Genomic DNA, 25,752 nt, shown 5'->3' on the forward strand with positions numbered 1-25,752 from the left:
CTTACAGGGTTAATTGAAATTTGAAAGTGGTTTAAAAAATTATCATCCCTGTTACATTTGAGCTCAATAAATAGCATATACTTATGGTGCCAGAGTCTGGTGCTTAAACTTTTCTTCTCAAGATTGCACTGGACTGAAGAGGCGTGCATCATTTTTCTTACTTACTGCTCAGTGTTCATGCTCTAGAAAGTTGTAGAAAGAACTTTATGAAAGGCGTGGCCAGGGAACGTCGTGACGCAGATCACGGTAGGACTGGGCTCTAGGATCTCCGGTAGGGTAGGCAGCCTGGTCTGTCGACGAGGTAAACGACCGACCCTAGTCGAAAGGTCCTTTCGATCGCACCTTACTTTTGCTCTAGCCATGCATGGTACCCGATCGGGGGGTCGGCTGACCCGGTAGTGACTCGAAAGTTGGCGCAATCCCTCTGAAATGGCGACACTTTTTGTTACAAAAAAAATGCGACACACACGCACGCAGGCTCTACATACACTGTCCATTGACAACGAGACAGTCGTTTCCTAATCACCATCTCCCTCCAATTATTATCGCTCCCTCTGAAATGCAAATCGCTAGTAGAAAGCAACGTGCAGGCCAGGCAGGTAGGGTGAGGTTGGAGCCGGCACCAGTTCGATTCCTGCGACCTAACACTCAACTCACCAGCGGTTGGGTCTGGCAGAAGCGACCTCGAATGAATGATTGGCGAGATTCAGACACGACCGACACTCCGACATGCAACAGCAACGCGAGCGCTCCCAGCACAGCACAGCACAGCAGGCGGACGGAGCACAGTTGCAGAGAGGAGCATGATTTTAATTTTATTTCCGAAGATCTCTGTACACGTTTAGTTAACAATCGTACATAACACTTGCTCGTTTACAAGGTCAGCAGAGCCTTTTGCTGCCGCTGAACCCCTTTGCACGACCATGGTTTGGCGAACGGCATGGGCCAACATACAGGATGCTTACTAAGCTCACTACCACACTGCTGCTATCAGCTGTAACTGCGAGAATGTTCTCAGCTACGTACAGGACTGGCACTCGACAGTCATAACTACTACAGGGACATGTACAACGTATTCACAAGGTTGCTAGTGACCTATTTATTTATCTACATGGAGGGACATGTACAACGTATTCACAAGGTTGCTAGTGACCTATTTATTTATCTACATGGAGCAGGCAAGTAGCTTACGCGACAGCTTCATCCCACTCTTTCCTGTTAGAGAGACCTACAAGAGAAGATTTGTATGAAACGCCAGTGCACCACCACTGGTTTGGACAGCACTACAAGTCTTAAAACCACATAGCATGATGCGGCTAAAATGTAAGCAGCAAATCGTAGCGCAAATCCTACCAAGAGAATGTCCTCGTCTTTCCCAAAGGATTTCTGGGCCTCGTCCAAGCTCTTCATTGTCACCCGTTCGCGTTTCCTGGTATAGTAAAAACAAAAAACAAAAAAACAGCCTTTATGTTTCTGATTCAGATTTTTCTGTTGTTGCCCACGACCAAGTAATATGAACAGGAATCCTGGTACAGATGGGTGGTGCCATGAGGCATTGCCTCAAATCAGAAATTGGAATTCCATAATTTAACATTACTGTTTAATTGGTCATTGATTCATTGGCATGTAAGCTATGCAATTAGCAGAAGGGGAGAAGTACTATCCAAACTCAAATGAAAGCACTCGGTTGTACGTCATGGTGAAAAAATACAGACAAAGTGACTGTTGTTTACCTGGCACTGGCAGGATATCTTATCTCAAATTCACAATCATCAGCATCATACCCAAATATTACGACATAGTGTCCTGCAAAGGGGGAATACAATCACAACACTTTAGTGGTAAAGGTTTGCGTTTGCAATGTGTTTTGTCATATATATAGTTGTTTATATGTGGGAAAAAGGAAAACATGGAGATTTGAACTCCGTATTTTTACCAGACAAGAAAAATAAGACGTGGCATGTGAACTGTACTGTACACATGTTCATTAGTTATTTAGCTACCATTGCAAAAAAAAACTATGCTAGCTTCTTTTGCTACATAAATGTGTGTTATCCAGAATTAAACTACTGAAGCCGCTTGTTGGTCATCAATAATTCTGCAGTGCTACAATACGATGGGATGGAACATCCATGCTGCTTGTAATATAAGATAAGAAAATAATGAAAAACCACCGAAACGCGTATCAATCGCCTCACAAGAACATGGAAATTGCACAATGCGACTTACCCATGTAGTCAGGCTCATCGTTGTGTTGTTGTACATCATAATCACTCATGCAAGGCAAACTGCATTCAAGATTACGGTTATCATTATGTTCTGTCGGTACCTCAACTTTCATAACCACAACAATATAGGACCACTTGTTTTCAGTTGAAAACCAAATGATTTTGCACCTAAGTAACCTAAATAATAGGTTGTTTATTTGTAGTACATGCACACATGGATGCATGGACAGATGTATGTCATATGAAACAAAAAAAAAGTCACCCAAAGTAAATTTTAACTGCAGACTGTTCTCATATACTATCTCCACTGCTGCTTCAACAGAGATGACACTCTTGAAAAGCTAGGAGCAGAGCAACCAGTATATAGTTGAGCTTTTCAACTACCATTGCTTCTGTCACACAAGTACACAACACACTTGAAAGTTGAAATAACGATAAGCTAACAGTCACCAAATTTAAAACCAAATTCAACTTTGTTTCTATGAAATTTTCAGTTCATGGAGAAAGAGTGAATCAAAAGTAGCTAGATATCACTCTAGTAACAGCAACATGAAAGCACTCACTTTAGCTTCGATTTGTCCACTAAAGCAATAGCAATGCAGTGCCCGGATAATAGTAGAAAAGCAATGTCGTATGCGGTGATGGACCTGCACTGTGAGAAGCCATAAATAGGGAGGAAAAGTTAGCTTCGAAAACCAATAGGTGAAGTACATGTAATGCAGAATTTTCATGTTGCTATCTGTTGTGAGCATACTTGAATACTAATTCCAACATCGAGCGCCTTCCCAAATAGCTCGTCCACTCGATCGATGTCTTCTTGCAATTGCTCCTATGTAATGACCATTTTTAGAACATTATTGATGAGAACTTCAGAAGCCTTGTGCAGTAGAAGTTTGTCAGAACAAGTAACCTATAAAAGGATTCAGCAGAATATTGTGGATTTGCTCGAAGGGTCACGGTACAGAAAGAAAAGCTGACTGAAAACTTGTTTAACAGATATGCTAAGTCAACCGTCCAAATGCTGCAAACAGAAGTGTTAAAGGGCATTAGTTTTCCAAACAAAAAAAATGGAACCTGCGTTCTTTAAGTATACCTGCATTTGTTTTGGATGAAGCAACTATTGCATTTTTCTGAACTTATGACTACTCTGACCAAATATTCTCTTATGATCATTGAACAACAGTCATTTAGCTCTGTACTACTACTTTCCTTTTTTTGTTCCTTCTACTTTCTGGATGTGCCATGCTTAGGGCCACAAAATCAAGGTGACGATCATTTCTTTAGTTCTGCTATACAGCTAATTGTACTTAAAATTGTGAAGTTCCAGTCCTAGAGAGAACCTCGTGGTGTGGCAGAGCCTCTCGAGATCGGCAATGCCGTCGCAGCAATCAATCCCTAGCGTCCTGAGCACCATGAGCACGCAAGCGAGACCGCAGTCCCAGGTGAAGGCCTGCTGCACATGCGGAACCTGCCAGCACGAGAAGTCCATGACAGGAGCCAAATTTTGTCAAGCAAACAGATTTAACTATTTACCTCATCCTAGTCTCCAAATGGATGTTACACTAAGGCCGGATTTACAAATATCCTTTTCTTTCTTGTATGAAGGAAAAAATACATACCTTATCTTCATCATGGTAGGAAAACTAAACAACTAAGCATAATCCATACTAATAAGCAACATGATGCATACTGGTTTCGGTGCTTCAAGTTTCATTTGAAGATCTACATGGAAAAATGTGAACACAAGATGATGTTGGGGTGTCAAAAGAGCAGGTAGGCTGATTTTAACTTCATCATGGTAGGAAGCCATTCTTGTTCCAACAGCAATCTGTGTATGGCCCCACTTCTGTAGCATCATATTCCGCTCCCTAGGATGAACAGCCTGGAAGCCCACGTCTCTAATGGATAAGGATGTTTGAATAGACACCAACATTCAACATTAGGACAAATAATTCAGCAGGAAAACCTCTAATGGAGGCTTTCGGATGTCGGAATCGTCCTTTCTCAGTTCCACTCTAACAAACAGGTTTCTTTTGCGGCTCAAGCTAACAGTCAACGAGTACACATAGAGGCAATGAAAAAGTTGTGAAAACGACTCACTTCGGGTCAGCATCCGAAAGTCAAAAGCTTCAAACTGCAATAAGAAAGTGCATCTCCTCTAAGCAGAACAACATGAATAACACAAGAATGTATCACAAATAAACAGAAAAGTGTTGTCCTATATGACCAGTACCCAGCCACTTACATTGTCACCATTCTTAGCATTAGAAATGATTCCATTGTGATGAGCATCTTTCTAGGCAATAGCAATAGAATTCACAAAACTGTGAATCCCATCAAAGCTACTTCTGTTGCTTCTGCCATTATTGATGTCGCCAGCATCATTCAAATCATTGGCCATGCTTCCGCCTTCAGAAGTGTTATCCACATCATTGTGGCCACCATGAAGTTTTTCCACTTCTAATCTCAATACACCTTTCACTGGTTTATGTACTTTCCGTTTTGGATCCTATAGGAGACAAAAGTTATAACTATTTAGCATAACAAATTACAAATATTAACTGCATGTGCTGCACTGATCCTTCTTACTTGGAGGGAGTCCACTATATAGCTTTCCTTCACTTAGTTTAGGTTTGATATCTCTACAATAACTGAGCTTCCACTCGAGTAATGGTTCACTTTTCCATCTAAAGTAAGCTTTAAAATAGGGTCCACAATACTATCTTGAGAAGTTGATCCTGGTAAACTTGTTGCTAAAGGACTGCTAGGATAAGCAGCATCACTAAGACCACCCGCATGGTTACCTTCAAACAGAGGAATCATGGCCCATGCAAATGACTCTTTACAAGGCATAATTCGAGTCCATACTTGCAACTTTTGCTTCTCTTTCTCAGCTAAGTGCACCTGACAAAGAATGGGTGCAGGAATAATATGAGAACACGCAATCGATGTAGGCAGCACAACACTAATATTATAATGAATAACGCTTTTTAACTTACAGGCTCTTTATGAGAATAAACAGAAGGTGTTACTCCCCCTTCTTCAGTAGCAGCCTTTTCCAATTGAATCAAAAGGCAGACTGATGGTGAATGTGTGTCCAATGAAAAAACGCCTCGACGATCCAAAGAACCCTGAGCCTGTTAAGCCCAGAGGAAGTTAAATGATCAGTAAGAATAGAAATTTGATTAGTGTAAAGTTAACATTGTTAACATGCTACAATATTTTATATATGCAGATATAAAACAAGAAGAAGAAAGCAAGTTTCGGATGAAAATGTCCAAAATTCGAGATGGTTGAGGCATGGAGCAGCACAGTATACGAAAGAAAGTAAACCTTAAGTATATCGTTGCATCCATTTCACAATGAAGTTTCTGTCCGGTAATCCGTCACAATTTTCACAAGACGATCCCGCAACCTATCAAAAGCATGAGTGAACACTCAACCATGGGATGAAATGGTTGGATTAAGAATCATGGCAAATCGTGTATGCTTGACGAATGACTACTCTGATACTATTAAGTGAACTAACTCAACATCATGTACCATAACAAGAGTTTTTTATAGGGTAATTAAAGAACAAATCAGGACAAGATAGCTAAAGTAGCGAATGTTGCTATAAGTGACTCAAAATTTTAAAGAAAATTAACAAAATAGCTAAAACAAGGCTTACCAGCTTTGGGAGTGCAGTCTCATCATAGAAATTATGGGCCATCTTTGTGAGCTCTTCGAGGGACTGGGATCAAGAAATAATAAACTGAGGAAACTACATAATAAAGGTTAACCAACATGTTCTTGGTGAGCTCTTCTATTCCCACATCACAGACTTTAACACAAGACTTCAGAGTTCAAATAAAAGAGAGAAAAAAGTTGTAGAATAAATTGCTTGCTAAGTTGCTATCTTGATCCAAAGTTAATTTGCATTAAAAAAACTCACCAAAACATGAATGAACTTTTTATGTCAGAAAAAATCATTGATTGTGTTTGAATGTTCTAAAATAACTTGCTTTCATAATAATGAAATGGTTTTCGAAATTCTAAAATAACTCTGAAATTGGTTCTTTTTAAAGCACTACAGTATGGGCAGCCCCTATTGTTCTAGATATTAATAGTAGTAGAAGAGAAATATTGTACGGGCATTGTTAGAGAGAATTTACAAGCCAATAAGAAGTGTACTTCTAACCATATTAAAAAAAATTCTAAGGGAGTGAATGTCATAATCAAACCACCTTTTCATGAAGACCAGCTCCCAAACTCTTCAAGCGAAAGAAAGCATCCTCTGACATTAACTTGCTTACATCAGCTCCCTTATTCGTTTCATCAACAGATATCTTATCTGATACTTGCATACCATTCATTGACGAGCAGTTACTGTTACATTCTTCCTTCTCAGAACTGGGACATGGGCTATATCGATTTAGGTGACGTTTGGATAGTGAAAGGGAATTAGGCTTACACCTAGTCCCAAATTAATTTTGGTGGTTGAATCGCCCAACACAAACAATTGGACTAACTAGTTTGCTCTAGATTATATGTTCTACAGGTGCCAAAGGTTCATCTATAACTATACTAAATCGACTGTCCGGAATACCGTAGATTATTCCGGACAGGAGAAGCTTTTTGGAAAAACAGGTCAAGCGCGGACCGTCCGGGCCCTTGCGGCGGACCGTCCGCGACACCAGGTTACCCTTCGGACAGAACCAATGCAGAAATAAAAGTCTCCACTACGGACTGTCCGGAGGAAAAGCAAAGACCGTCCGAGCCCTCGCGCGGATCGTCCGGCCTCAGGCGCGGACCGTCCGGTAGGTAAGAAACCGAAAAACCCGAAGGTGACGGGTTCGGAGAAATGAATTTTAGGGGCCTCGCGGACTGTCCGGGGTGCACGACCGGACCGTCCGTGACTGGACTTTTCTGACATCTGACGACGCATTAAATGCAATATAGCCGTTGATATAGCCGTTACTGCTGACCGTTGCGTTTTCAGCCGTTGATCTACAGGGGCGGACCGTCCGGACCTGGCTCGCGGACCGTCCGCGCTCAGCAGAATGGAGCAACGGCTAGGAAGTGGTTGGTGGCTATAAATACAACCCCAACCACCTCCATTCAAGAGATCCAAGCATTCCAACCTTCAACATTCAATACAAGAGCTAGCAATCCATTCCAAGACACATTCAAAGCCTCCATCTCTCCAAGTTTCACAATTGAGAAAAGAGATCATTAGTGATTAGTGACTTGAGAGAGAAAGTGATCCGTGTGTTATTTGTCGCTCTTGTCGCTTGGCTTTTGCAATTGTGCTTTCTTGATTCTTTCATTGCGATCAAACTCACTTGTAATTGAGGCAAGAGACACCAATCTTGTGGTGATCCTTGTAGGAACTTTGTGTTCCAAGTGATTGAGAAGAGAAAGCTCACTCGGTCTGAGGGACCGTTTGAGAGAGGAAAGGGTTGAAAGAGACCCGGCCTTTGTGGCCTCCTCAACGGGGAGTAGGTTTGCGAGAACCGAACCTCGGTAAAACAAATCCGCGTGTCACACTTCTTATTTGCTTGTGATTTGTTTTCAACCCTCTCTCGTGGACTCAATTATATTTCTAACGCTAACCCGGCTTGTAGTTGTTTATATTTGTAAATTTCAGTTTCGCCCTATTCACCCCCCTCTAGGCGACTATCAATTGGTATCAGAGCCCGGTGCTTCATTAGAGCCTAACCGCTCGAAGTGATGTCGGGAGATCACGCCAAGAAGGAGATGGAGACCGGCGACAAGCCCACTACAAGCCAAGGGAGCACTTCATCGGAAGAGTCCCGCACCAAGAGGAAGGAGAAGAAGAAGAGCTCCTCCATCAAAGGGAAGGAGAAGAAACCTTCTTCTCATCACAAAGAGAAGAAGGAGAAATCTTCCTCTCACAAGCCGCATCGGAGTGGGGACAAGCACAAGAGGATGAGGAAAGTGGTCTACTACGAGACCGACACTTCATCAACATCGACCTCCGGCTCCGATGCGCCCTCCGTAACTTCTAAACGCCAAGAGCGTAAGAAGTTTAGTAAGATTCCCTTACACTATCCTCGTACATCTAGACATACTCCATTACTTTCCGTTCCATTAGGCAAACCGCCAACCTTTGACGGTGAAGATTATGCTAGGTGGAGTGATTTAATGAAATTTCATCTAACCTCACTCCACAAAAGTATATGGAATGTTGTTGAGTTTGGAGCACAGGTACCATCCGTAGGGGATGAAGATTATGATGAGGACGAAGTGGCCCAAATCGAGCACTTCAACTCTCAAGCTACAACCATACTCCTCGCCTCTCTAAGCAAGGAGGAGTACAACAAGGTGCAAGGGTTGAAGAATGCAAAAGAAATTTGGGACCTACTCAAGACCGCGCACGAAGGTGATGAACTCACCAAGATTACCAAGCGGGAAACAATCGAGGGGGAGCTCGGTCGCTTCCGTCTTCGTCAAGGGGAGGAGCCACAAGACATGTACAACCGGCTCAAGACTTTGGTGAACCAAGTGCGCAACCTCGGGAGCAAGAAGTGGGATGACCACGAGGTGGTTAAGGTTATTCTTAGATCACTCATTTTTCTTAACCCCACTCAAGTTCAATTAATTCGTGGTAATCCTAGATATACTCAAATGACCCCCGAGGAAGTTATCGGGAATTTTGTGAGCTTTGAATGCATGATCAAAGGCTCCAAGAAGATCAACGAGCTTGACGAACCCTCCATGTCCGAAGCACAACCGGTGGCATTTAAGGCGATGGAGGAGAAGGAGGAGTCTACACCGAGTAGACAACCAATAGACGCCTCCAAGCTCGACAATGAGGAAATGGCGCTTGTCATCAAGAGCTTCCGCCAAATCCTCAAGCAAAGGAGAGGGAAAGACTACAAGTCCCGCTCCAAAAAGGTTTGCTACAAGTGTGGTAAGCCCGGTCACTTTATAGCTAAATGTCCATTATCAAGTGATAGTGACAGGGGCAACGATAAGAAGGGAAGAAGAAAGGAGAAGAAGAGGTACTACAAGAAGAAGGGCGGTGATGCCCATGTTTGTCGGGAGTGGGACTCCGACGAAAGCTCAAGCGACTCCTCCTCCGACGAGGACGCTGCCAACATCGCCGTCACCAAGGGACTCCTCTTCCCCAACGTCGGCCACAAGTGCCTCATGGCAAAGGACGGCAAACGGAAGAAGGTTAAATCTAACTCCTCCACTAAATATGAGTCTTCTAGTGATGATAATGCTAGTGATGAGGAGGATAATTTGCGTATTCTCTTTGCCAATCTTAACATGGAGCAAAAAGAAAAATTAAATAAATTGATTAGTGCTATTCATGAAAAGGATGACCTTTTGGATTCCCAAGAGGATTTTCTAATTAAAGAAAACAAGAAACATGTTAAGGTTAAAAATGCTTATGCTCTAGAAGTAGAAAAATGTCAAAAACTATCTAGTGAGCTAAGCACTTGCCGTGAGATGATTGACAACCTTAGAAATGAAAATACTAATTTGTTAGCTAAGGTTGATACTCATGTTTGCAATGTTTCAATTCCCAACCCTAGAGATAATAATGATGATTTGCTTGCTAGGATTGAAGAATTGAACATTTCTCTTGCTAGTCTTAGATTAGAAAATGAAAATTTGATTGATAAGGGTAAAGATTTTGATGTTTGCAAAGCTACAATTTCCGATCTTAGAGATAAAAATGATATTCTACATGTTAAGATTGTTGAACTTAATTCTTGCAAACCAGCCTCATCTACCATTGAGCATGTCACTATTTGTACTAGATGTAGAGATGTTGATATCAATGTTGTTCATGATCATATGGCTTTAATTAAACAACAAAATGATCATATAGCAATATTAGATGCTAAAATTGCCGAGCATAACTTAGAAAATGAAAAGTTTAAATTTGCTAGAAGTATGCTCTATAATGGGAGACGCCCGGGCATTAAGGATGGCATTGGCTTCCAAAGGGGAGACAATGTCAAACTTAGTGCCCCTCCTAAAAGATTGTCCAATTTTGTTAAGGGCAAGGCTCCCATGCCTCAGGATAACGAGGGTTACATTTTATACCCTGCCGGTTATCCCGAGGACAAAATTAGGAGAATTCACTCTAGGAAGTCTCACTCTGGCCCTAACCATGCTTTTATGTATAAGGGTGAGACATCTAGCTCTAGGCAACCAACCCGTGCTAAGTTGCCTAAGAAGAAAATTCCTAATGCATCAAATGAATATAGCATTTCATTTAAGACCTTTGATGCATCTTATGTGTTGACTAACAAATCCGGCAAAGTAGTTGCCAAATATGTTGGGGGCAAGCACAAGGGGTCAAAGACTTGTGTTTGGGTACCCAAAGTTCTTGTGTCTAATGCCAAAGGACCCAAAACCATTTGGGTACCTAAAGTCAAGAACTAAACTTGTTTTGTAGGTTTATGCATCCGGGGGCTCAAGTTGGATCATCGACAGCGGGTGCACAAACCACATGACAGGGGAGAAGAAAATGTTCTCCTCCTATGAGAAAAACCAAGATCCCCAACGAGCAATCACTTTCGGGGATGGAAATCAAGGTTTGGTCAAAGGTCTTGGTAAAATTGCTATATCTCCTGACCATTCTATTTCCAATGTTTTTCTTGTAGATTCTTTAGATTACAATTTGCTTTCTGTATCTCAATTATGCAAAATGGGCTACAACTGTCTATTCACTGATATAGGTGTCACTGTCTTTAGAAGAAGTGATGATTCAATAGCATTTAAGGGTGTGTTAGAGGGTCAGCTATACTTAGTAGATTTTGATAGAGCTGAACTCGACACATGCTTAATTGCTAAGACTAACATGGGTTGGCTCTGGCACCGCCGACTAGCCCATGTTGGGATGAAGAATCTTCACAAGCTTCTAAAGGGAGAACACATTTTAGGACTAACAAATGTTCATTTTGAGAAAGACAGGATTTGTAGTGCATGCCAGGCAGGAAAGCAAGTTGGAGCCCATCATCCACACAAGAACATTATGACGACCGATAGGCCGCTTGAGCTACTCCACATGGATCTTTTCGGCCCGATTGCTTACATAAGTATCGGCAGGAGTAAGTATTGTCTTGTAATAGTGGATGATTATTCTCGCTTCACTTGGGTATTCTTTTTGCAGGAAAAATCTCAAACCCAAGAGACCTTAAAAGGATTCTTGAGACGGGCTCAAAATGAGTTCGGCCTAAGGATCAAGAAAATAAGAAGCGACAACGGGACGGAGTTCAAGAACTCTCAAATCGAAGGCTTCCTTGAGGAGGAAGGCATCAAGCATGAGTTCTCTTCTCCCTACACTCCACAACAAAATGGTGTAGTGGAGAGGAAGAATCGAACTCTATTGGACACGGCAAGAACCATGCTTGATGAGTACAGGACTTCGGATCGGTTTTGGGCCGAGGCGGTCAACACCGCTTGCTACGCCATCAACCGGTTATATCTTCACCGAATCCTCAAGAAGACATCATATGAACTCCTAACCGGTAAAAAGCCCAACATTTCCTATTTTAGAGTCTTTGGTAGCAAATGCTTTATACTTGTTAAAAGAGGTAGAAAATCTAAATTTGCTCCTAAGACTGTAGAAGGCTTTTTACTAGGATATGATTCAAACACAAGGGCATATAGAGTCTTTAACAAGTCCTCGGGACTAGTTGAAGTTTCTTGTGACGTTGTGTTTGATGAGACTAACGGCTCTCAAGTAGAGCAAGTTGATCTTGATGAGATAGGTATTGAAGAGGCTCCGTGCATCACGCTAAGGAACATGTCCATTGGGGATGTGTGTCCTAAGGAATCCGAAGAGCCTCCAAATGCACAAGATCAACCGTCCTCCTCCACGCAAGCATCTCCACCAACTCAAAATGAGGATGAGGCTCAAGTTGATGAAGTAGAAGATCAAGCAAATGAGCCACCTCAAGACGATGGCAATGATCAAGGGGGAGATGCAAATGAGGAAGACAAGGAGGATGAGGAACAAAGGCCGCCACATCCAAGAGTCCACCAAGCAATCCAACGAGATCACCCCGTCGACACCATCCTCGGCGACATTCATAAGGGGGTAACTACTAGATCTCGTGTTGCACATTTTTGTGAGCATTACTCTTTTGTTTCCTCTATTGAGCCACACAGGGTAGAGGAAGCACTCCAAGATTCGGATTGGGTGGTGGCGATGCAAGAGGAACTCAACAACTTCACTAGGAATGAGGTATGGCATTTAGTTCCACGTCCTAATCAAAATGTTGTAGGAACCAAATGGGTCTTCCGCAACAAGCAAGATGAGCATGGTGTGGTGACAAGGAACAAAGCTCGACTTGTGGCCAAAGGATACTCTCAAGTCGAAGGTTTGGATTTCGGTGAAACCTATGCACCCGTAGCTAGGCTTGAGTCAATTCGTATATTATTGGCCTATGCTACTTACCATGGCTTTAAGCTTTATCAAATGGACGTGAAAAGTGCCTTCCTCAATGGACCAATCAAGGAAGAGGTCTATGTTGAGCAACCTCCCGGCTTTGAAGACAGTGAGTACCCTAACCATGTCTATAAGCTCTCTAAGGCGCTTTATGGGCTCAAGCAAGCCCCAAGAGCGTGGTATGAATGCCTTAGAGATTTTCTTATTGCTAATGGCTTCAAAGTCGGAAAGGCCGACCCTACACTCTTTACTAAAACACTTGAGAATGATTTGTTTGTATGCCAAATTTATGTTGATGATATTATATTTGGGTCTACTAACGAATCTACTTGTGAAGAGTTTAGTAGGATCATGACACAGAAGTTCGAGATGTCTATGATGGGGGAGTTGAAGTACTTCTTGGGATTTCAAGTGAAGCAACTCCAAGAGGGCACCTTCATTAGCCAAACGAAGTATACTCAAGACATTCTAAACAAGTTTGGGATGAAGGATGCCAAGCCCATCAAGACACCCATGGGAACTAATGGGCATCTCGACCTCGACACGGGAGGTAAGTCCGTGGATCAAAAGGTATACCGGTCAATGATAGGTTCTTTACTCTATTTATGTGCATCTCGACCGGATATTATGCTTTCCGTATGCATGTGTGCAAGATTCCAAGCCGACCCTAAGGAAGCTCACCTTACGGCCGTAAAACGAATCTTGAGATATTTGGCTTATACTCCTAAGTTTGGGCTTTGGTATCCTAGGGGATCCACATTTGATTTGATTGGTTATTCGGATGCCGATTGGGCGGGGTGCAAAATCAATAGGAAGAGCACATCGGGGACTTGCCAGTTCTTGGGAAGATCCTTGGTGTCTTGGGCTTCAAAGAAGCAAAATTCGGTCGCTCTTTCCACCGCCGAAGCCGAGCACATTGCCGCAGGCCATTGTTGTGCGCAATTGCTTTGGATGAGGCAAACCCTGCGGGACTACGGTTACAAATTAACCAAAGTCCCTTTGCTATGTGATAATGAGAGTGCAATCAAGATGACGGATAATCCCGTCGAGCATAGCCGCACTAAACACATAGCCATTCGGTATCACTTTTTAAGGGATCACCAACAAAAGGGAGATATCGAGATTTCTTACATTAACACTAAAGATCAATTAGCCGATATCTTTACCAAGCCTCTTGATGAACAAACTTTTAACAAACTTAGGCATGAGCTCAATATTCTTGATTCGCGCAATTTCTTTTGCTAGAGTGCACACATAGCTCATTTATATACCTTTGATCATGTCTCTTTTATATGCTATGACTAATGTGTTTTTCAAGTCTATTTCAAACCAAGTCATAGGTATATTGAAAGGGAATTGGAGTCTTCGGCGAAGACAAAGGCTTCCACTCCGTAACTCATCCTTCGCCGTTGCTCCATGTCACTCTCCATCTTTGGGGGAGAGAGCAAAAGGACTTCGTCTTTGGTATAATCTTAACACTTTTATTTATGACCAAAGGGGAAGAAAGTAATTCAAGGGATCTAATGATTCCGTTTTTGGCGATTCATGCCAAAGGGGGAGAGAGTAAGAGCCCAAAGCAAAAGGACCGCACCACCACCACCAATTTCAAAAACTTCGTGTTTTCCAAAAATATTATCAATTGGTTTCCTATCGTGTTCAAAAGGAGGAGAAAAGTAGTATTTCAAAAATGATATATCAAAACCCTCTTGAACACTAAGAGGAGGATCTCATTTAGGGGAAGTTTTGTTTAGTCAAAGGAGAAGCATTTGAAACAGGGGGAGAAAATTTCAAATCTTGAAAATGCTTTGCAAAATCTTTTTCATTTACCTTTGACTATTTGCAAAAGAACTTTGAAAAGAATTTACAAAAGAATTTGCAAAAACAAAACATGTGGTGCAAGCGTGGTCCAAAAAGTTATATAAGAAAGAAACAATTCATGCATATCTTGTAAGTATTTATATTGGCTCAATTCCAAGCAACCTTTGCACTTACATTATGCAAACTAGTTCAATTATACACTTCTATATTTGCTTTGGTTTGTGTTGGCATCAATCACCAAAAAGGGGGAGATTGAAAGGGAATTAGGCTTACACCTAGTCCCAAATTAATTTTGGTGGTTGAATCGCCCAACACAAACAATTGGACTAACTAGTTTGCTCTAGATTATATGTTCTACAGGTGCCAAAGGTTCATCTATAACTATACTAAATCGACTGTCCGGAATACCGTAGATTATTCCGGACAGGAGAAGCTTTTTGGAAAAACAGGTCAAGCGCGGACCGTCCGGGCCCTTGCGGCGGACCGTCCGCGACACCAGGTTACCCTTCGGACAGAACCAATGCAGAAATAAAAGTCTCCACTACGGACTGTCCGGAGGAAAAGCAAAGACCGTCCGAGCCCTCGCGCGGACCGTCCGGCCTCAGGCGCGGACCGTTCGGTAGGTAAGAAACCGAAAAACCCGAAGGTGACGGGTTCGGAGAAATGAATTTTAGGGGCCTCGCGGACCGTCCGGGGTGCATGACCAGACCGTCCGTGACTGGACTTTTCTGACATCTGACGACGCATTAAATGCAATATAGCCGTTGATATAGCCGTTACTGCTGACCGTTGCGTTTTCAGCCGTTGATCTACAGGGGCGGACCGTCCGGACCTGGCTCGCGGACCGTCCGCGCTCAGCAGAATGGAGCAACGGCTAGGAAGTGGTTGGTGGCTATAAATACAACCCCAACCACCTCCATTCAAGAGATCCAAGCATTCCAACCTTCAACATTCAATACAAGAGCTAGCAATCCATTCCAAGACACATTCAAAGCCTCCATCTCTCCAAGTTTCACAATTGAGAAAAGAGATCATTAGTGATTAGTGACTTGAGAGAGAAAGTGATCCGTGTGTTATTTGTCGCTCTTGTCGCTTGGCTTTTGCAATCATGCTTTCTTGATTCTTTCATTGCGATCAAACTCACTTGTAATTGAGGCAAGAGACACCAATCTTGTGGTGATCCTTGTAGGAACTTTGTGTTCCAAGTGATTGAGAAGAGAAAGCTCACTCGGTCTGAAGGACCGTTTGAGAGAGGAAAGGGTTGAAAGAGACCCGGCCTTTGTGGCCTCCTCAACGGGGAGTAGGTTTGCGAGAACCGAACCTCGGTAAAACAAATCCGCGTGTCACACTTCTTATTTGCTTGCGATTTGTTTTCAACCCTCTCTCGCGGACTCAATTATATTTCTAACGCTAACCCGGCTTGTAGTTGTTTATATTTGTAAATTTCAGTTTCGCCCTATTCACCCCCCCTCTAGGCAACTATCAGATAGTCACTGGGACAGAGAAATGAAAATAGAATGAGAGAGTAGAAAGGTTCTGGTTATAGATTAGGAAACCAGACCTAATACATTGTTTGTCAATAGTTAGTTAGAGTAACTCCAATAGTTTTTTTTAAAAAAAACTTCATAAATTCAGGCTCAACAAGTTGCTAAATAGCTATTAGGAATAGAAATAGCTTGGTCTTCTATATTTCCTAAAACTTAATAGCTATTAGGAATAAACTCAGGCTCAACCGTTGTTCTGTCCACGCCCGCTGTAGCTCTGCGCACGACGCCGCTGCTTTGCCACGGACCTAGGATTTTGGAGGGATTTTGGAGGGTATGCATCATAAAACTTAATAATTAACCAGAAGTTTTGAACTAGATTACAATAGAGCCCAAACGTATGAAATATGAAATTTGCAAGAAACAATGATTGAAAGATAATTACCATACTATTTGCATCTTGAAAGATAATTATTTAATTTGCATCTTGATGAATGGATGAATTATTAATCTATCAAAACTTATGGACTTACTCAATGCATCAATGGATCAGGCGACAAGATCGCTCGTTCGCTGCGACGCTACCCAGTTGCCGATCAAGCGGACGACCGACACCGGCGTCGTTGTGTGACGTAACCTGAGGGCCGAGACTGAGATCGTCAATCGTAGAACGTAGAAGCGCAGATCGCAGAAGGCATAAGCAGAACAACCATGCAGATCGTAGAATGGCGGCTAGGAACACCTTAACAGAACGACAGATGGGAACAGGTACTACGCTAACGATTATGTTCTAATTAGGCCCAATTGACCAACTTATGCACTCTAACTTTCTTTATTTATAAGAACAAGCGAGTAGTCTAGTGGTAACATTGATTCAAAGCAAGGCGCAAGTCTCTGGTTTGAAGCTCCGGGGGAGCAATTTTTTTTGCCAAATAAATCTTAGCACATGCGTCGCCGGGCCGCGCGTCGCCACTTCCAGTTGGTGGCCCGGGGCCGCGTCGCCAGGCAGGGGCTGTGTCCCACTTTACCAAAAAAATGCGGCCCATGTAGGCCAAGGATCCCACGCCGTCAAGTGCGGTACACGTGGGGTGTTTTTTTACTAAAACTCATCTGTGACCAATTTATTTCTGTCACACCCGGATTTCAGGGGCACCAAGACCCGGGCACGAACATAATCACCAGGTGTGCTGGGACCAAGTCTCACACATATGATGAATCATGGCACAGGATCGAATGTCACATCTTTACTACATAACAGGAGTTCTATACAAAATAAATAATTACATTATAAGGAGACAACGGTCCAGCAACCCAAAGTTGACTGGGAGACGACGGCCTAGACCTCTCACGAACTCGCCACAGCATCCTCCATGCGCCTCATCCTGCGGTACCTGTTCTTGACCTGTGGGGGGGTGTGAGACAGCAAGAGTGAGCTCACATACGTTCATCGCTCAACAAGTTGTGGGGAATAATGTGAATGAACTCGCCAAAGATGGGAGCTCACGTGAAGTGTAAGGCTTACCAAAGAGGATGGTTAGAGCTGAGCATTGCTTTTAAAGTTGGTCAAAATTTTATTAGCAGTTACTAAGTATAAGTAAATACCAACCCAATTAAATAGTAGAACAGAAGTAACAACATCACCTGCGATGCAATGCATATGACAGATTGAATTTAAGTTCCATAAGTTAATCATGTGAGGGTCCGAGCTGCTCATGACCGTGAGCACGGCTAGTATACCAGTTTTACACTCTGTAGAGGTTGTACCCTTTACCCACAAGTCATGTTACCCGTCTGCCAAGGGATCGCGACTTCCCATACACCTCTACCGAGGAGGCGAGGCAGGGTAACACTACGAGGCCTTTACAAAGTTCCACTAGCTTCAGAAAACCCGCTACAGTTTATAGGAAGCTCCAATACAGGGTTCTTGCCTGACCGCCATCGCAGCAAAATCAACCAAGGACCTCCCTACACTGACCACTCCCCTACTGCCCTTGCCCCTTTCGGGTAAGGTAGTCCTCCACTAGCTTTCCTAATTAATCAGCCAAGGGCGTCCATAAACCCTTGTGGTAGCACTGTTTTCCCGGGTGGTCGCTCCATGTTCTAATTAACATAATGATCTTATCATGAACAGTAAATAACAACAGATAACAAAAGTATAATCATGAATAATGTATCTTCATACCCAAAACCACATAAAAGCACTAGCAAGTACTACCCAAAAAGTTCAGTGGTAAACAAGGTATAAAGATAATCAAACTAGGGTAACCTATTGGGTCCCATCAAAATTAACCTATGCAGATCATTATGATTAATTAGAACATGGCTGGGTAAAAAGAAGTGATCAAGGGCACAACTTGTCTGGCACTTGAGATTCCAGTTACCAGGGTGGTTCTTCAGATCCTCGAGACCGCACTACTAATCATAGCAATACAAACAGACATGGTATAGACAAAATTAACATCACACCAAACATAAGAACATACTGCATAATAATGATCTACGTGTTGCTACGAGATCGTGGAAACGAGAACCACTAAAATCGGAGTTACGGTTAAGGAGTTATGACTTTATAGAGGATTTATGTGATTAAAATATTAAACTATATTACAAATTGGTTAATATAAATAATATGAGAGGTTATTCTGCAAGTAATTATCTCAACTTTAATATAAGTCATTATTTGATTAAAGATTATCTAGTTAAAGTATAACCATGAAATTAGAATACTATATTAATATTAAAGAAGTTAATCCAATGGACATAGATTAACCTATTATAAAAATATGGAATATCATTAATAAATGATGCTATTGTGTAGTAAATATTTATACGAAGCTAACGCAACTGGAACGAGTCGAATCGGTTTTAAAACGGAGAAGATACGAATTTCCTAAGGTTTTATGTATTTGATACGAGATTGATTAAGAAATAAAATTTTATACCCTTTTCATGTTAAACAGAGACACAGGGTGATAAACAACATTATTACAAAATTTTAGGGACTGGAATGAACTGAAAAGGATTTAATATGAATTTTCTAGGCATTAAACAAAATTTTGCAATTAATTTTGTACTAAAAAGCATTTTCTAAATTGATTTCTTTATTTTATTACCTGTTTGGATTGCGCGCTAAATAAACAGATACACAGGGGCCACAGCGCAAGAAATACTAGACTCCGCGAATAGTGAATGGGGACGGCGGGTTGTTTTCTGGAAATTGCAGGGGCTCTTTAAGAAAAGTGCACGGCGAAGGGGTATCGCGAGTCTACAACCGTCCGATTAGAAACAAACGGCCCAGATTTGCTCTGTTATTAATTGAACTGGTGCGCATCCAGTACCAACTGATCCCGATCCGACGGCTCACGATGATTTCCCCCAAATCTAATCGGGAACGTTGATTACGAATCCAACGACGCATAGTGACTACCCTGAGATCTAATCGTGACCGTTGAATACGATCCAACGGCCCGAGCGGCTTCTTCTTTCTCCCTCTGACTACGGCGCTCGCACTACGTCTCAACACCCAGGCGCAGCCGACCGCGTGCCATGGCGGATGCTCTATCGCTCGCAGAGAAAGGAAATAAAAGAAAGAAAGAAAAATAGAGCTCACCAGAGGCTAGTTCGTTTAGGAGGAATTGCTCGCCACCGTTGGCCAGCGGCCCGGCACCAGGATGCACCTGCGACAACCCCGCGCATGTTCTGGATGAAGCCAGACATGGGCAGCGGCACCACGATTCCACCGGTGGCGCTTCAGCTCGAGATGGTATGCGTCCAGACAGTGCCCGACCAGCGCCACAAGGAGTGCGTGCGCGGATAGCGCCATGGCGGCTAGGGCATCCCGCCATCTAATCTCCCCGGTGAATTCTCCTGGCGGCGGTGCTGCCCCCGACAGCGCAGCAGAGGAACACCGTGACGACGCCCAGATGCGCGCGCAGCGGCAGCAAGACCTTCTCCCACGAGCACGGATTGTAGTGTTCTCATGATGAAGACGACTAGCAGGAAGAGCGGAACACGATACTTATTCACGGGAGCCCAAGAGATCGCGGAATCCGCGGCGAAGCTCCGGCCGAACCCCAACAACCTCGGCTAGGTCGCAGCGTCCCAGATTCACGCGGTCAGCAACAGATTTTCCACCGGATGAGGATGACTGTGGTAGCAAGACGTTACAGGTATATCGGACCCACATGCAAGTGTCCTGGTACTTGGAGACAGCGAGAGGAACACTGCATTGCATGCCCCACTGGTCATTCACATGGAAAAGAAACGTGAGCAAGGGATGAGTGGGCTGGCGGGAGTGGAAAATGCCTGATTGGGCTGACCATGTGTCTGAGATGGCTGGGTTAATTAGTGGCCGATGCATAGGATTAGGCCCACAGATTCTTTTCTGTTTTTCCTGTTTCGAATTTCTGTTTTCCTTGAGATTTTATAATTTCAAATTCAAATATGGTTTTGTTTTTTTGAAATTCGAATATGAATGCAGCACACAAGGGAAATACCACTATGTATGCAAGGCACACTTTATTTAATTATTTGCTATTTGACCAATATAATTCCATTAATTGAATATGCACAATTAAAAGAAGAATCGAATAATTTCCAACGGTTCCATAATCCCAAAACACTACATAATTATATTTATTTATTTATATCCTTGTTTTTTTTCTGATACAATTTTTTTGGGCTTTACAATTTCATCATTACGTCAGCCAAACATGGCAAATTAGCGATGACGATATCAAATCTAATCTGTGACGAAATTATTGCGTCCAAAATTTGTGTCTATAACGTTCCTTTCATTTTCATCATTAATATTCAATTCTAATCTTCGTCACTTGTAATTGTTGACGAAGATGTAAATTTGGTCATAAAAATGTATCAATCTGTGACTGAAGTCACCAGCGTCACGAGAAAATCGTCACTGATGATCACATTCTTACTAGTGATTTTTTCCATCATAACGCACAAACATATTTGGTACTAATATTAAAACTCTTAAATTTCATTGTACTTTTTTTTAATCTTTTTTCTAATTAATTATGTGAATGTGGTAGGCATACCACCACATCTATTCCCCTCTTGTTTTACATGTAAAATATACCATACTTCTTTGGATAATGTAATAGGAATCCTAATCTAAATAGAAATTGCCTCCATTCTAATTTATAATTCGTTTGACTTTTTATCCCAAATTTAACCGGCTCATCTTATTTAAAAAATTCATAATTATTATCAATTTTTATTGTGATATTGTTTAGTATATAATATACTTAAAGTATGGTTTTGATTTTTTTTAAAAAAAATTGAATAAGACGAACCAATCAAACTTGGTATAAAAAATGAAACGAAATATAAATTAGAACGAAGGGAGTAATAATTAGACAAATATAAATAGACCAAGCCAAAAGAAAATTCTCTTCACCAGGAGTATCCTTCTTCGATCACCTTACGTCTGTCCAGTGTCTTTCTGTCCAAGGGCATGTATAACCTACATACTACGTTGCGGTTCTCCAAGCACTAGATATACCTAAGAAACCCCTTCATACAATCTAATGTATCTAAATCTTGTATTTATTTACTAGAACCTCTCAATATACAACTTATTTATATGAGTTGTATGGGTAAAACCGTATCTAAACTTAGAGAACCGTGTTAAAGACGTTCTTTTACCAAGATATTATCTCTTATGTTTTTTTTTGCATTTACTCCTTAATACCCTTAAGATACAGAGTATTTATGTGGGTTGTACATATCCTTATATAAGTTAACCCATGAAACTACTCCGACAGTCCGACTAGGTCTAGTCATGTGTGGACATATAAGTTCAGTGACCGACCTATCTCTTTTCCCTAGTAGAGAGTTTCATGGATGCAGGAGTTGGAAGTTGGAACCCCCATCATCTGCCCCTGCACAAGTTGGTATGACCTGATTACTAAATTTTTAATCTGCAAGTCAGTCTAAAGTGACCGTATAATATACGTACCTCTTCGTTGATGGAATGAACATGTTTGTAGTATACAGAAAAATGCTATAGTTTTTGTCTCGTTTCTTTTACACACATTGAAGTTGGGTCTTTTATACTCCGTATGTGTTATGTTAAAGAAAAACCTAGAAAAAAATTACGATATAGTAGCCTTAGAAAAAAACAAGCCCACGAGTCGAATCGGCCCACTCAACGCAACTGGTGGCCCATCGTGGCGCCCAAATCCAGTTTCAGCCCAGCGCTTGCAAGCGAATCGTAATGGGGGACACAAGGGGTATATCGCCGGGGCATTGTGCTATGCCAAACTGCTCGCCTCGCTAAATCCGCTCCATTCCCTCGCCCTCGCCGATCGCCGGATCTCTCCCTCCGCCTCGCTTCCGCCGCACGCCAGGGCGCACGGCTTCTTCCTCCGCTCCCTCGCCTCAGGTAAACCTCGCCGCTCCGCTCTCCTCGTGGCGCTGCGATCCCTGAATCCATCCGGGCGCGGTTTAGCTGTTCGGAGAGGGGCCTTGCTTGCTCGGTCGGGATCGGAACAGCCTAGCTGGAGTCCTGATTCACATATGCTTCTAGTTCAAAATCTAGTGGATATTCTCTTCAGTATAAGAGCAGGGAGCACCCGAGTTGTTTCACATCTGGCTGGACAGCGTGAATATTTCTGTTATTCCTGATCACGCTTCACAGTAAGGAATAGGAGCTGGAGCCGACATTGAAAATTGGAGGCACTAGCAGTAGTTTTTGCGAGACATTCAGCGCTGGGGTTAATGAGGTCAATTTGATTGTGTGTGTGTCTGTGAACCTCCTGCGGTTTGTTTGCGTGTCGGTTTTTCATCATCGCACTGGAATTGGAAATGAACGAAAAGCTTCACTGAAGAAGGCGGCGTTTATCCTGCTTCTCGTGGAGTTTTTAACATGTGTTGTCCCTGGCCAACTGTAAGGCAAAACGTTGAAGGTGTGATACTGAATATGACGATCAATCCGATATGCATGAGCAATTTGGATGTGTGTTTTTGTGAATTCTCATGCGTATGCTTGAAACATGTGTCTGGTAGTATTTGAGCATGTGTGCCCACTCTTTTGTGGATTATCATGTGTATGCTTGAAACATGTGTCAGCTTGTATTTGAGCATGTGTGCCCACTTTTTTGTGAATTCTCATGTGTATGCTTGAAACATGTGTCTGCTAGTATTTGAGCAAGTGTGCCCATTCTTTCGTGTGTGCTCTGTCCATGTTGTTTGGTGTACATCTGGTTTGACAGCGGAACAGGTTGGGCTTAGTGAAACTGGTGATCATGAACGCCTGAATGTTTCTGTTATTCGTGCTCATCCCTCACAACGAGGAATAGATGTGCAGGCCTGGAGCTGGAGACAACATTGAAAATTTTTGCCACCAGCAGCAGTTTCTGACACGTTCATGCCTGAGGTTAACGAAGCCAAATTATGCGGTTTATCTGCCATGCTGTTTGTTCTTGATTTTTTATACTAATGTTCACAATGTTATGTGCTGTTTGCTTATTGATAACGTGCATACAGCATTTAGCCTATAATCATAAGTCCTAACTGTTCTGGGAGCTACATGTTGCATTGGTTAATCAGGTTAGTAGCATGGGGCTCATATTGTTGTTGGATGCTCACTCTATAAACAACTTTTGGTTTGTTTGTTCCCCCTGCAGCGCAGTTCCTATGGGGTTCCTGCAAAGCACTTTTTCGCTGTTGATCGGCACCGGCTGCGGCATCTACATTGCCCAGAACTACGACGTCCCAAACATAAAGAAGCTCATGAGGAGCCTGGTGGGCAAGGCCAAGGAGGTTGAGGAGTCATACAAGAAGACGGGCAACAGCAAGAACAAGGATAACGAATAGCGTTGACCCGCAGTCTGCGGTCCACCATCTAGGAAAGCTAATTGTTGCAAGATTATTCTGATTATTGGAGGTATACTACCTTGTACGTTGTACCTTGGTTAGTACCTTCTGTCTACTTATTTTTTTCTCTTAAAGAAAATATGAGATGGCATACTGGAACTGCGGCCTACTCTTGCCCCGGATTGAATCTGTCTAGATGTGGCAATACAATTTTTGAGGTGAAAGAGCCGGACGGGGGATCCATGCTTTTGGAATATAAAAGTATTGTGATTTATTTTATTTATGTTGGCTTATTAATTGGCAGAGGCCCTTTTCATGACGGCATCATGATCAAGTGTGGGATGAACGATGTGTGGGCATATTGTTATTTATTTATTGAAAAGAGAGAGAGGGAGTACATGAGCCCGGTGGTATGTGCAGTCTGCCATTGGCCGTTGAAAAGCACAGAATCATTGGTGAGAATAACTTAACAGTATCATTCAGATCTGTGTCAGGGTTTGTGTACATCAACATTTGATGGGTGTCCAGTCCAACCAAGGTCTAATTTTTCAGGAACTAGGACTGATTACTGCTAGGACTAATTGTGTAGCTCTCATGTACCTTTTTAACTAGAAATTAGTTTATCCATTAGTTCACCTATTCTTTTGTTACGATGATGATCTACTAGAACCAGACTTAGTTTTAGATGACTAATAATGGTTCGTCTTGGTATGAAATATGCCTGATCTTGATCTTTTTTGAGGGATATGATATGCCTGTAGCTGATGGATCAAGCTTTTGTGCTGAGTCCAATTGGTGTAGGAAATTTGGAAGTTATTTCTCTGCACTTATATTCGGTCACTGACATGCAGGGTCAGGTCCAGGCTGACCCCACACGTAAGTACAAAGGATCCGACTACATCTCAGTTATCTCTTTCTCTACTTTTTGGCCTGCCTGAGTTTGAGTACCACTTTTTTCTTTATTCCTTTATGTACGTAGCCTCCGTTAAAAAAAGGTGAGGCTGGGGTTGTTTGGTCTGTAGAGACGTCACTCCATTTTATTATACTAGGTAAATAACCATATGTTGCAACGGGAGTATATAATATCACGATAAATATGTGTTATATTGTTAGAAGAAAATGTTTTGTAATTTATTTGTGATCCTAGCATACATAAATTTTATGATAGTTAGGTGCATGTGTGTTGCAACGACATATAAAATATTCGACAAAATGATAGTGCACAATGATTACATAAGAATGAACATCATATTTATTATCGACCTTAATATCACACAAATTCTTTTATAACAATCATCTAGTATACTCTACGCTTGGAGGCCGCACGCACGAACTGCTGCTCCACTATCCTACAACCAAACACGAGCCCGATGCAATAATCTTGGCTTCTCGGGGGCCAGTTCCAGGGCCAGGCAAAAAAGCGCAATAATCTCAGTATGAAGAAACACAAGGTGCAGTAATCAACTGCATGGTGCTCATGGGAGAGAGAGAGACAGAGGCTCTTTCAAACCGAATAATGGAAGAGGGGACAGAAAGGGTTTCCTGACCAGTAATCGCACTTCACCCGTGTTTTTGACAGAGCACCAGTGATGGCAGCCACGACCACGAAGCGGAGCAAAGCAGAGCGCATCGGCAGAAAGATTTGTCTGGGGACATGGCGCATTGTTGACTGTTGATGACCATTGCCTCATGCTCCCGCACTCCCTCCCCCTTGCACTTGCAGGTCGCAGCCTTTTCCGGGCCGCGCCAGATTTGCGTTTCCCCGCCGCTCCGGCTGCCCGGCTCCCACCCCTAGGCCCCAGCCTATGCGGGCACGAGCTGGCGCCTGGCAGGCCGTCCGGCCGGCCGGCCAGGCAATGCAACAAAATCACACGACACACGAGACGGCGACGCGCGCTCACACCTGCTCAACCACTGCCCGCGACCGCTCGGCCCCACCAACCACGTAAGGAGACCCCGAACGAAT

The 25,752-nt window shown here is 42.6% G+C and overlaps 2 protein-coding genes across 3 annotated transcripts; one reads left to right on the plus strand and one right to left on the minus strand.

The window, feature by feature from the left end:
• Positions 1-1,081: 1,081 nt before the first annotated feature.
• LOC103643804 (guanylyl cyclase 1) lies at positions 1,082-4,357 on the minus strand. Its single transcript, XM_020539904.2, has 9 exons — positions 4,195-4,357; positions 3,569-4,110; positions 3,132-3,249; positions 2,983-3,057; positions 2,792-2,880; positions 2,230-2,288; positions 1,734-1,806; positions 1,354-1,429; positions 1,082-1,228 (listed from the first exon to the last, which is right to left on the minus strand). Exons 2-9 carry the CDS (start codon positions 3,715-3,717, stop codon positions 1,166-1,168), a joined length of 702 nt encoding a protein of 233 aa, XP_020395493.1. The 5' UTR covers positions 3,718-4,110; positions 4,195-4,357; the 3' UTR covers positions 1,082-1,165.
• Positions 4,358-22,194: 17,837 nt separating this feature from the next.
• LOC100278564 (uncharacterized) lies at positions 22,195-24,067 on the plus strand. 2 transcript variants are annotated; one of them, XM_035959514.1, is made up of 2 exons: positions 22,195-22,353; positions 23,602-24,067. In XM_035959514.1, the coding sequence occupies exon 2, from the start codon at positions 23,607-23,609 to the stop codon at positions 23,784-23,786; it is 180 nt and encodes a 59-aa protein (XP_035815407.1). In that variant the 5' UTR covers positions 22,195-22,353; positions 23,602-23,606; the 3' UTR covers positions 23,787-24,067. The 2 variants fall into 2 exon arrangements, with proteins under 2 accessions (XP_035815407.1, NP_001351385.1); NM_001364456.1 differs by having other exon boundaries at positions 22,204-22,353; positions 23,597-24,005.
• The last annotated feature ends 1,685 nt before the right edge of the window (positions 24,068-25,752 follow it).

The sequence above is a fragment of the Zea mays genome, chromosome 6 (genome assembly GCF_902167145.1).
Source record: "Zea mays cultivar B73 chromosome 6, Zm-B73-REFERENCE-NAM-5.0, whole genome shotgun sequence".
Lineage (NCBI taxonomy): Eukaryota > Viridiplantae > Streptophyta > Magnoliopsida > Poales > Poaceae > Zea > Zea mays.

Excerpts from the sequence above, each read along its gene's own strand:
- LOC100278564 (XM_035959514.1), top strand. The coding sequence starts at position 23,607 with ATGGGGTTCCTGCAAAGCACTTTTTCGCTGTTGATCGGCACCGGCTGC.
- LOC103643804 (XM_020539904.2), bottom strand. The coding sequence starts at position 3,717 with ATGGACTTCTCGTGCTGGCAGGTTCCGCATGTGCAGCAGGCCTTCACC. Across the intron at positions 2,881-2,982 it reads ATGTTGGAATTAGTATTCAA|TGCAGGTCCATCACCGCATA; the intron begins GTATGCTCACAA and ends GGCTTCTCACAG. Across the intron at positions 1,229-1,353 it reads AAGACGAGGACATTCTCTTG|GTCTCTCTAACAGGAAAGAG; the intron begins GTAGGATTTGCG and ends CTTCTCTTGTAG.